Source organism: Oncorhynchus gorbuscha, unplaced genomic scaffold, assembly GCF_021184085.1.
Source record: "Oncorhynchus gorbuscha isolate QuinsamMale2020 ecotype Even-year unplaced genomic scaffold, OgorEven_v1.0 Un_scaffold_7209, whole genome shotgun sequence".
Classification (NCBI taxonomy): Eukaryota; Metazoa; Chordata; class Actinopteri; order Salmoniformes; family Salmonidae; genus Oncorhynchus; species Oncorhynchus gorbuscha.
Window position 1 is genome coordinate 4043 of NW_025750645.1, and position 12314 is coordinate 16356.

Here is a 12314-nt window from a genome sequence, read left to right on the forward strand (position 1 = left end):
CTCTCTGGGTGGGAGTCTGTGGGCCTCTCTGGGTGGGGGTCTGTGGGCCTCTCTGGGTGGGGGTCTGTGGGTCTCTCTTAATAATAAATGTATTGGTAAATTATATGAATTATGCATTGAACTGCATCCATCTATTCTACCAACAATGCCTTAGTGTACGTCATGAAATGTTGAGACAAACCTCTTATGAAGTTGGTTTTGTAGCAGAAACTGGGAATTTTAGATTTTTTTACTGATATTATGATTGTCTGTCTGTCACTTTCATGTCTGAAAGGTAGTTCAAACGCTGTCAGTTGCACTTTTAAATTTATTTTAAGCTCAAGTTTTTTTAACGTGTTTAAAGTGTGCCCTCGTCTAATGTGAATTAATTTTTTGTGGTCAATGTTTAACTACCCGGTCTATTGAAATTAGATCATTGAACAATTGTTTTTATTTTTGTATTTTTTTAAGAGAATAAAGGAAGTGCCAGAACTTAAAGACAATAACTTTTGTCCGTGTCTCTTTATTACCACAGGTCGACTCAGGTCAAGTCTGAGGCCAGAAACATCAACAGTGAGGACAATCCCAGCCTGCCTCTCTCCTTCCACACGGAGTCCAAACCTACAGTCACTGGGTCCTGATTGTGACAGTGGAGCCCAGTTTGCACTGCAGGATCCAGAGATGGCATCAGTGAAGCTGGAAGACTGCAGTCAAACACTGGAGCTGAATGTCAACATTAAAGATGAAGAAGAGGAGGAGAAGATTGGGACATCTGTTAATCGTGGTAAGAGCAGGTTCTATCTATAAGTTCCCCTCATAGGTTATACCTCCGTTAGTTATGACCCAGTCTATTGCTATTGTGAATTCTGTCATTGTTACATCACATCCCTGATGAACACCAGACTGTACAAAACGTGTTTTTCATTCCAACTTCTCCACTGTGTATGAAAAGTTGCTGTTGAACTGTTTAATGATGAACTGTTTCAATGAGAAGGTACAGTGGGGCAAAGAAGTATTTAGTCAGCCACCAATTGTGCAAGTTCTCCCACTTAAAAAGATGAGGCCTGTAATTTTCATCATAGGTACACTTCAACTATGACAGACAAAATGAGAAAAAAAAAATCCAGAAAATCACATTGTAGGATTTTTAATGAATTTATTTGCAAATTATGGTGGAAAATAAGTATTTGGTCACCTACAAACAAGCAAGATTTCTGGCTCTCACAGACCTGTAACTTCTTCTTTAAGAGGCTCCTCTGTCCTCCACTCGTTACCTGTATTAACGGCACCTGTTTGAACAGTATAAAAGACACCTGTCCGCAACCTCAAACAGTCACACTCCAAACTCCACTATGGCCAAGACCAAAGGGCTGTCAAAGGACACCAGAAACAAAATTGTAGACCTGCACCAGGCTGGGAAGACTGAGTCTGCAATAGGTAAGCAGCTTGGTTTGAAGAAATCAACTGTGGGAGCAATTATTAGGAAATGGAAGACATACAAGACCACTGATAATCTCCCTCGATCTGGGTCTCCACGCAAGATTTCACCACGTGGGGTCAAAATGATCACAAGATGGGTGAGCAAAAATCCCAGAACCACACGAGGGGACCTAGTGAATGTCCTGCAGAGAGCTGGGACCAAAGTAACAAAGCCTACCATCAGTAACACACTACGCCGCCAGGGACTCAAATTCTGCAGTGCCAGACGTGTCCCCCTGCTTAAGCCAGTACATGTCCAGGCCCGTCTGAAGTTTGCTAGAGAGCATTTGGATGATCCAGAAGAAGATTGGGAGAATGTCATATGGTCAGATGAAAGCAAAATATAACTTTTTGGTAAAAACTCAACTTGTCGTGTTTGGAGGACAAAGAATGCTGAGTTGCATCCAAAGAACACCATACCTACTGTGAAGCATGGGGGTGGAAACATCATGCTTTGGGGCTGTTTTTCTGCAAAGGGACCAGGACGACTGATCCGTGTAAAGGAAAGAATGAATGGGGCCATGTATCGTTAGATTTTGAGTGAAAACCTCCTTCCATCAGCAAGGGCATTGAAGATGAAACGTGGCTGGGTCTTTCAGCATGACAATGATCCCAAACACACCGCCCGGGCAACGAAGGAGTGGCTTCGTAAGAAGCATTTCAAGGTCCTGGAGTGGCCTGGCCAGTCTCCAGATCTCAACCCCATAGAAAATCTTTGGAGGGAATTGAAAGTCCATGTTGCCCAGCAACAGTCCCAAAACATCACTGCTCTAGAGGAGATCTGCATGGAGGAATGGGCCAAAATACCAGCAACAGTGTGTGAAAACCTTGTGAAGACTTACAGAAAACGTTTGACCTCTGTCATTGCCAAGAAAGGGTATATAACAAAGTATTGAGATACACTTTTGTTATTGAACAAATACTTATTTTCCACCATAATTTGCAAATAAATTCATTAAAAATCCTACAATGTGATATTTTTGTCTGTCATAGTTGAAGTGTACCTATGATAAAAATTACAGGCCTCTCATCCTTTTAAGTGGGATAACTTGCACAATTGGTGGCTGACTAAATACTTTTTTGCCCCAATGTAGATGTTATGTTACTACTGAGACTTGCATGGTTTGGTGGTTTGCCACCAGTATTGTCAGCATTTGTTTTATTCGCTGGTCTGTCTGGAGTGATCAGAGAGTAGACTAAAGAAGTGGAGTAGACAAACTGCCAGTGTTTTAAAGTTCTATGAAATGAGTCTGTGTAGTTACTAACCCTTGTGATAGTGAGTGGAGGATGATATGAAATGAGTCTGTGTAGTTACTAACCCTTGTGATAGTGAGTGGAGGATGATATGAAATGAGTCTGTGTAGTTACTAACCCTTGTGATAGTGAGTGGAGGATGATATGAAATGAGTCTGTGTAGTTACTAACCCTTGTGATAGTGAGTGGAGGATGATATGAAATGAGTCTGTGTAGTTACTAACCCTTGTGATAGTGAGTGGAGGATGATATGAAATGAGTCTGTGTAGTTACTAACCCTTGTGATAGTGAGTGGAGGATGATATGAAATGAGTCTGTGTAGTTACTAACCCTTGTGATAGTGAGTGGAGGATGATATGAAATGAGTCTGTGTAGTTACTAACCCTTGTGATAGTGAGTGGAGGATGATATGAAATGAGTCTGTGTAGTTACTAACCCTTGTGATAGTGAGTGGAGGATGATATGAAATGAGTCTAACCCTTGTGATAGTGAGTGGAGGATGATATGAAATGAGTCTGTGTAGTTACTAACCCTTGTGATAGTGAGTGGAGGATGATATGAAATGAGTCTGTGTAGTTACTAACCCTTGTGATAGTGAGTGGAGGATGATATGAAATGAGTCTGTGTAGTTACTAACCCTTGTGATAGTGAGTGGAGGATGATATGAAATGAGTCTGTGTAGTTACTAACCCTTGTGATAGTGAGTAGAGGATGATATGAAATGAGTCTGTGTAGTTACTAACCCTTGTGATAGTGAGTGGAGGATGATATGGGTCTGAATTTTCACTCTTTTTGCAATCAGCTTTTTGTCCACTTTTAGAATGGTTGTATTCCCCTTTTGTATTGGACAGTATAGATCCTTCAGAAAGTATTCATACCCCTTGACTTATTCCACATTTTATGTTACAGCCTAAATTTTAAAATAAAATAAAAAATTGAGCCATCTACACACTACCCCATAATGACAGGCAAAACATGTTTTTTGAAATGTTTGCAAATGTAAAAAAAAATAACAATGCAGAAATATCTCATTTACATAAGTATTATGGTGGAAGATTGCAAGGTTATGTTATACTTTTATTGCATCAAATGTTTGTTTTATTTGACAGAACAGAGTATTCTTAACTATTGTGTGTTTGTTCTACTGAGGAAGGGCCTTTGGGAGATGACACTGACAGGAGATTTACCATGTTTTCTGGGTGATAAAACCTAAAGAACATTCCAGAGCATGTTAATGCTTCTGTTCTATACAGTACCAGGGAGAGATGGCTGCAGTAGGGCCAGACACTGGTCTCTAACATACCAGGGAGAGATGGCTCCAGTAGGGCCAGACACTGGTCTCTACCATACCAGGGAGAGATGGCTCCAGTAGGGCCAGACACTGGTCTCTACCATACCAGGGAGAGATGGCTGCAGTAGGGCCAGACACTGGTCTCTACCATACCAGGGAGAGATGGCTCCAGTAGGGCCAGACACTGGTCTCTACCATACCAGGGAGAGATGGCTCCAGTAGGGCCAGACACTGGTCTCTACCATACCAGGGAGAGATGGCTCCAGTAGGGCCAGACACTGGTCTCTACCAGACCAGGGAGAGATGGCTCCAGTAGGGCCAGACACTGGTCTCTACCATACCAGGGAGAGATGGCTCCAGTAGGGCCAGACACTGGTCTCTACCAGACCAGGGAGAGATGGCTCCAGTAGGGCCAGACACTGGTCTCTACCATACCAGGGAGAGATGGCTCCAGTAGGGCCAGACACTGGTCTCTACCAGACCAGGGAGAGATGGCTCCAGTAGGGCCAGACACTGGTCTCTACCAGACCAGGGAGAGATGGCTCCAGTAGGGCCAGACACTGGTCTCTACCAGACCAGGGAGAGATGGCTCCAGTAGGGCCAGACACTGGTCTCTACCAGACCAGGGAGAGATGGCTCCAGTAGGGCCAGACACTGGTCTCTACCAGACCAGGGAGAGATGGCTCCAGTAGGGCCAGACACTGGTCTCTACCAGACCAGGGAGAGATGGCTCCAGTAGGGCCAGACACTGGTCTCTACCAGACCAGGGAGAGATGGCTCCAGTAGGGCCAGACACTGGTCTCTACCAGACCAGGGAGAGATGGCTCCAGTAGGGCCAGACACTGGTCTCTACCAGACCAGGGAGAGATGGCTCCAGTAGGGCCAGACACTGGTCTCTACCAGACCAGGGAGAGATGGCTCCAGTAGGGCCAGACACTGGTCTCTACCAGACCAGGGAGAGATGGCTCCAGTAGGGCCAGACACTGGTCTCTACCAGACCAGGGAGAGATGGCTCCAGTAGGGCCAGACACTGGTCTCTACCAGACCAGGGAGAGATGGCTCCAGTAGGGCCAGACACTGGTCTCTACCAGACCAGGGAGAGATGGCTCCAGTAGGGCCAGACACTGGTCTCTACCAGACCAGGGAGAGATGGCTCCAGTAGGGCCAGACACTGGTCTCTACCAGACCAGGGAGAGATGGCTCCAGTAGGGCCAGACACTGGTCTCTACCAGACCAGGGAGAGATGGCTCCAGTAGGGCCAGACACTGGTCTCTACCAGACCAGGGAGAGATGGCTGCAGTAGGGCCAGACACTGGTCTCTACACAATGAAAACTATTGACACAGCATCTGCTGTCTGCTATGTATTATAGGTATCTTTCATACTAATCTTAACCTTGTGACCCATTCTATACATCTGTCATGTGTCATGTAGACGGAAAGAGGATGGACTTTGTACTTTTGTGAATTTGTCGACCAGCCATGACCAGCCATCGTTATCGTAGAGAACTCAATCAATTCACTTCATATATGTCCGTTGTATTAACCTGTTACTCCTACCCCCTACTTTTTTGAACATTCTGTTAAAAATCGCGCAACATTTCAGCGCCCTGCTGCTCATGCCAGGAATATAGTATATGCATATGATTAGTATGTGTGGATAGAAAACACTCAGGTCTTTATAAAACCAGGTTAAATCACGGCTGTGACTATAACAGAACTGGTTTCTCGAAAAGTGCAGGAAAAATAAAAAAATATATATCCATGACACTGACTTGAACCCATTGATAAAGGTGAACCACATTTAATGGGTCTGAGGTTGGTACCTACAGCTTCCACATGATGTCTAGATGGCTTGTCATTTGCCTACTATTTGTTTCTTGGTCAAACAGACGCAAGGCAGCGCATTTCTTCCGGTCTCCGACCAAATACTGGTCTGAGATTTACCCGGACATTATTTCTCCAGACGGACAGCTAAAGAATATACTTCGCCTCTGATCAATTTGATCGCTTATTAACATTTACTAATACCTAAAGTTGCATTACAAAAGTATTTCAAAGTGTTTTGTGAAAGTTTATCGTCGACTTTTTTATTTAAAAAAATGGCTTACGTTATAAGACGCTATTTTTTGGTTTATCACAGTCTTCATAGATCGATATCTAGGCTATATACACCGATTTAATCAAAAAAGACCCAATAGTGATTATGGGACATCTAGGAGTGCCAACAAAGAAGATGGTCAAAGGTAATGAATGTTTTATATTTTATTTGTGCGGTTTGTGTAGCAACGACTATGCTAATTATAGAGATTGTTTACGTCCCCTGCGGGTCTTTTGGGGTGTTACATGCTATCAGATAATAGCTTCTCATGCTTTCACAAAAGCATTTTAAAAATCTGACTTGTTGCCTGGATTCACAACAGTGTAGCTTTAATTCAATACCCTGCATGTGTATTTTAATGAAGTTTGAGTTTTAACTAGTACTATTAGCATTTAGCGTAGCGCATTTGCATTTCCAGATGTCTAGATGGGGGATGCCTGCGTGTCAGGTAGGAGCAAGAGGTTAACCTGCTCCTTTATTAATAAGTGATTTAAAGATGTTGTTTAAGTATAACTCTGACTTGTGTGATATGTTTCTCTCTCCTCATTTGATAGTAAAGAAATTAACCACGACAGTATTCACACCCCTGAGTAAATACTTTGAAGAAGCACCCTTGGCAGTGATTACAGCTTTTCTGTGTAAATCTCTTAAGAGCTTTCCACACCTGGATTGTACAATATTTGCACATTTATTCTGAGTCTTCGAGCTCTGTCAAGTTGGTTGTTGATCATTGCTAGACAGCCATTTTCATGTCTTGCCATAGATTTTCAAGATGATTTAAGTCAAAACTGTAACTAGGCCACTCTGGAACATTCAATGTCTTGGTAAGCAACTCCAGTGTGTATTTGGCCTTGTGTCTTAGGTTATTGTCCTTCTGAAAGGTGAATTTGTTTCCCAGTGTCTGTTGGAAAGCAGACTGAATCAGGTTTTCCTCTAGGATTTTGCCAGTGCTTAGTTCTATTCCATTTATTTTTTATCAACTAACAAAAACCGTCCAAGTCCTTGCCGATGACAAGCATACCCATAACATGATGCAGCCACCTCCACGTGAGGAGTGGTACTCCGTGATGTGTTGTGTTGGATTTGCCCCAAACATAACACTTTGTATTCACGATTTTAAGTTAATTATTTTTGCCACATTTTTTTGCAGTTTTACTTTAGTGCCTTAATGCAAACAGGATGCATGTTTTGGAATAGTTTTACTCTGTAGAGCTTTCCTTCTTTTCACTCTGTTATTGATGTTAATATTGTGGAGTAACTACAATGTTGTTGATCCATCCTCAGTCTAACTGTTTTAAAGTCACCATTGGCCTCATGGTGAAAACCCTGAGCAGTTTCCATCCTCCCCGTCAAAACTGAGTTAGGAAGGACGCCTTATCTTTGTAGTGACTGGGTTGTATTGAACACCATCCATAGTGTAATTAATATTTAACCATGCTGTTTAAGGGATATAACTCTGTTATTTTGTGATATGTTTTTGTTTCCTCATTATGTGGTTAACTCCACTGTATTCATGGGTAAATACTGGTGAAGAAGTAACTATTGGTGTTATTACAGCTGTGAGTTTTTCTGTACTATACTGGCATAAGAGCTTCCACCTGGCGTTATGGGGTATTCCACTGGCGTTATTTGGTAAACATACTGGTGTTATGGGGTACTTACTGGTGTTATGGGGTACTCCACTGGCGTTGGCGTTATGGGGTACTCCACTGGCGTTATTATTCCACTGGTGTTATGGGGTACTATACTGGTGTTAGGGGGTACTCACTGTTATGGAACTATACTAGTGTTATTTACTCCAGTGGCATTTGGCCTTGTTTTAGGTTATTGTCCTTCTGAAAGGTGAATTTGTGGAGTACTCAGTGTTTGTTGGAAAGCAGACTGGCCAGTTTTACTCTAGGGGTTTGCCAGTGCTTAGTTCTATTCCATTTATTCTTTATCAACTGGCAAAAATCGAAGTCCTTGCCGTGACAAGCATACCCACTGGTGTTATGCAGCTACACCATGGTGATAGGGTACTTGTTATGTTGGTTTGCTCCAAACATAACACTTTGGGGTACTCACTGGCGTTTAAGTTGATTACTTTTGCCACTGGCGTTATGGGGTACTGCACTGGCGTTATGGGGTACTCCACTGGCGTTATGGGGTACTATACTGGCGTTGGGGTGTTTAGTGCCTTAATGAAACAGGATGCATGTTTTGAATAGCTTTACTCTGTACTCCACTGGCGTTATGGGGTACTCCACTGGCGTTGGGGTCCATCCTGGCGTTATGTCTATACTGGCGTTAAAGTCTCCATTGGCGTCATGGGGAAAACTGGCGTTATCCTCCCCGGCATACTGAGTTATGGGGTACTCCACTGGCGTTATGGGGTACTGACTGGCGTTATTGATACTCCATCCATATGTGGTACTCCACTGGCGTTATGTTTACATTTACATTTAAGTCTTTACTGGCGTTATGGGGTACTCCACTGGCGTTATGGGGTACTCCACTGGCGTTATGGGGTACTCCACTGGCATTATTTTTCTGGTTTTTGGGGTACTCCATTATGTGGTACTCCACTGGCGTTATGGGGTACTCCACTGGCGTTATGGGGTACTCCACTGGCGTTATGGGGTACTCCACTGGCGTTATGGGGTACTCCACTGGCGTTATGGGGTACTATACTGGCGTTATGGGGTACTATACTGGCGTTATGGGGTACTCCACTGGCGTTATGGGGGTATTCCACTGGCTCATATGGTATAAGGACGAAACACTTTTTACAGGCCTCCCATATATAACACTTTCTGGCCAACTGGTGGTTTAGAATCTACAGATGTGGTTTTCATATTCAGATGGTAAATAGTCGTAGTAGAATTCATGTTGGTACAACGATATCCAATATCTCGTCATGTATCCATGCCCTTGTATGTGTGGTATTGTGTGTAGGCCAATGATACAATCTCAATTGAATCCATTTTAAATTCAGGCTGAAACACAATGTAGAAAAGGTCAAGGGATGTGAATACTATCTGAACACACTGTATATGAAGTCATATGTATATCTCACTGACTGGTTCTTCTGATGTTGTTCACACAGGAGACCATGTTGAGACATTCTCTACATCCAGAGAGCAACAGCAGGAAGATCACAGACCTAAGAGGTCTCACCACCTCCCACATTGTGAGATTTTCCCATTTCTATCAAAGCTAAAAATACACATAAAAATAAACACAGGAGAGAATCCGTATTCCTGTACTGACTGTGGGAAGAGATTCGCAACATCACAAGCTCTGACAATTCATCAGAAAGTGCACACTGGAGAGGAGGCTTACTCCTGCTCTGACTGTGGGAAAAGTTTCTCCAGATTGGATAAGTTAAAAAGTCACCAACTAATACACAGAGAGAAGCCATTCTCTTGCTCTGACTGTGGCAAATGCTTCAAAACATCAACCGAGGTAAAAGTTCACCAGAGAACACACACAGGAGAGAAGCCTTACTTCTGCTCTGCCTGTGGAAAGAGTTTCTCCCGATTGGATACCTTAAAAGTACACGAACGTGTACACACAGGAGAGAAACCATACTCTTGCTCTGACTGTGGAAAATGCTTCACCACAACATCTGATCTAACAGTTCATCAGAGAACACACACAGGAGAGAAGCCTTACTTCTGCTCTGACTGTGGTAAATGCTTCAAAACATCAACTGAGGTAAAAGTTCATCAGAGAACACACACAGGAGAGAAGCCTTACTTCTGCTATGCCTGTGGAAAGAGTTTCTCCCGAATGGATACCTTAAAAGTACATGAACGTGTGCATACAGGAGAGAAGCCATACTCTTGCTCTGACTGTGGAAGATGCTTCGCCACAACGTCTGATGTAACAGTTCATCAGAGAACACACACAGGAGAGAAGCCTTACTTCTGCTCTGACTGTGGTAAATGCTTCAAAACATCAACTGAGGTAAAAGTTCATCAGAGAACACACACAGGCGTGAAGCCTTACTTCTGCTCTGACTGTGGAAAGAGATTCACAACATCACAAGCTTTGACAATTCATCAGAGAGTGCACACTGGAGAGAAGCCTTACTCCTGCTCTGACTGTGGGAAAAGTTTTTCCCGATTGGATAAGTTAAAAAGTCACCAACTAATACATAGAGAGAAGCCATTCTCCTGCTCTGACTGTGGCAAATGTTTTAAAACATCAACTGAGGTAAAAGTTCATCAGAGGACACACACAGGAGTGAAACCTTACTTCTGCTCTGACTGTGGGAAGAGATTCACAACGTCACAAGCTCTGACAATTCATCAGAGAGTGCACACTGGAGAGAAGCCTTACTCCTGCTCTGACTGCGGGAAAAGTTTCTCCAGATTGGATAAGTTAAAAAGTCACCAACTAATACACATAGCGAAGCCATTCTCCTGCTCTGACTGTGGTAAGTGCTTCAAAACATCAACTGAGGTAACAGTTCATCAGAGAACACACACAGAAGAGAAGCCTTACTTCTGCTCTGACAATGGAACGAGTTTCTCCCAATTGGAAAAGTTAAAATGTCACCAGCGAATACAAATAGACAAAGTCTCACTTCTGCTCTGACTGTGGGAAGTCTGGTTGTTGACTGTGTGGTACTCTGTGGGAATAAGTTAGTAGATATAACATGTGTCAGATAGAGATGGTGTGATGATCAGTTTTCTGTGGGAATGAGTTAGTAGACACAACATGTATCAGATAGAGATGGTGTGATGATCAGTTTTCTGTGGGAATGAGCTAGTAGACAACATGTATCAGATAGAGATGGTGTGATGATCAGTTTTCTGTGGGAATGAGCTAGTAGACAACATGTATCAGATAGAGATGGTGTGATGATCAGTTTTCTGTGGGAATGAGCTAGTAGACAACATGTATCAGATAGAGATGGTGTGATGATCAGTTTTCTGTGGGAATGAGCTAGTAGGCAACATGTATCAGATAGAGATGGTGTGATGATCAGTTTTCTGTGGGAATGAGCTAGTAGACAACATGTATCAGATAGAGATGGTGTGATGATCAGTTTTCTGTGGGAATGAGCTAGTAGGCAACATGTATCAGATAGAGATGGTGTGATGATCAGTTTTCTGTGGGAATGAGCTAGTAGACAACATGTATCAGATAGAGATGGTGTGATGATCAGTTTTCTGTGGGAATGAGCTAGTAGACAACATGTATCAGATAGAGATGGTGTGATGATCAGTTTTCTGTGGGAATGAGCTAGTAGACAACATGTATCAGATAGAGATGGTGTGATGATCAGTTTTCTGTGGGAATGAGCTAGTAGACAACATGTATCAGATAGAGATGGTGTGATGATCAGTTTTCTGTGGGAATGAGCTAGTAGACAACATGTATCAGATAGAGATGGTGTGATGATCAGTTTTCTGTGGGAATGAGCTAGTAGACAACATGTATCAGATAGAGATGGTGTGATGATCAGTTTTCTGTGGGAATGAGCTAGTAGACAACATGTATCAGATAGAGATGGTGTGATGATCAGTTTTCTGTGGGAATGAGCTAGTAGACAACATGTATCAGATAGAGATGGTGTGATGATCAGTTTTCTGTGGGAATGAGCTTGTAGACAACATGTATCAGATAGAGATGGTGTGATGATCAGTTTTCTGTGGGAATGAGCTAGTAGACAACATGTATCAGATAGAGATGGTGTGATGATCAGTTTTCTGTGGGAATGAGCTAGTAGACGACATGTATCAGATAGAGATGGTGTGATGATCAGTTTTCACCATTTAGTTTGGTTGTTTTTTGTTGTTGTTTTTGTTTTACTACTAAGCAACTTGTTTAGTGATATACATACTTTGAAACGATAAATATGTTCATTAAATTGTCTTAAATAGATGTATTATTTTCGTCATTGATTAATGTTTTTGGGTGTCTGCATTGAACTTAATTGAAATAAATATTCTACTTGAATTTGTGCTGGTCAAACTTTGGGTTATCTATACAGACAATGCAATGTTTTTAATTGATATTATTCAAACTAATTTAAATGTCTATGTATCCACTCAATACATGTCACTACACTTCTACATGTCAATTAACCCCCAGTATGTTCTACAATACATACTAATAATGTTTTGAAGTATAAAGGACATGTTTTCATATTTAAATAAAATAACATTGTTTTTTGTCAATGTATAATTGTAATGTATTTTCTATGGTGCCAAAGTCCAGGG

The 12314-nt window shown here is 42.3% G+C and overlaps 1 protein-coding gene across 1 annotated transcript; it reads left to right on the forward strand.

The window, feature by feature from the left end:
• The first annotated feature begins 517 nt into the window (after nt 1-517).
• LOC124029665 (zinc finger protein OZF-like) lies at nt 518-10875 on the forward strand. Its single transcript, XM_046341300.1, has 2 exons — nt 518-763; nt 9188-10875. The coding sequence occupies exons 1-2, from the start codon at nt 661-663 to the stop codon at nt 10681-10683; spliced, it is 1599 nt and encodes a 532-aa protein (XP_046197256.1). The 5' UTR covers nt 518-660; the 3' UTR covers nt 10684-10875.
• Nucleotides 10876-12314: the final 1439 nt, after the last annotated feature.

Excerpts from the sequence above, each read along its gene's own strand:
- LOC124029665 (XM_046341300.1), top strand. The coding sequence starts at position 661 with ATGGCATCAGTGAAGCTGGAAGACTGCAGTCAAACACTGGAGCTGAAT. Across the intron at positions 764-9,187 it reads TGGGACATCTGTTAATCGTG|GAGACCATGTTGAGACATTC; the intron begins GTAAGAGCAGGT and ends TTGTTCACACAG.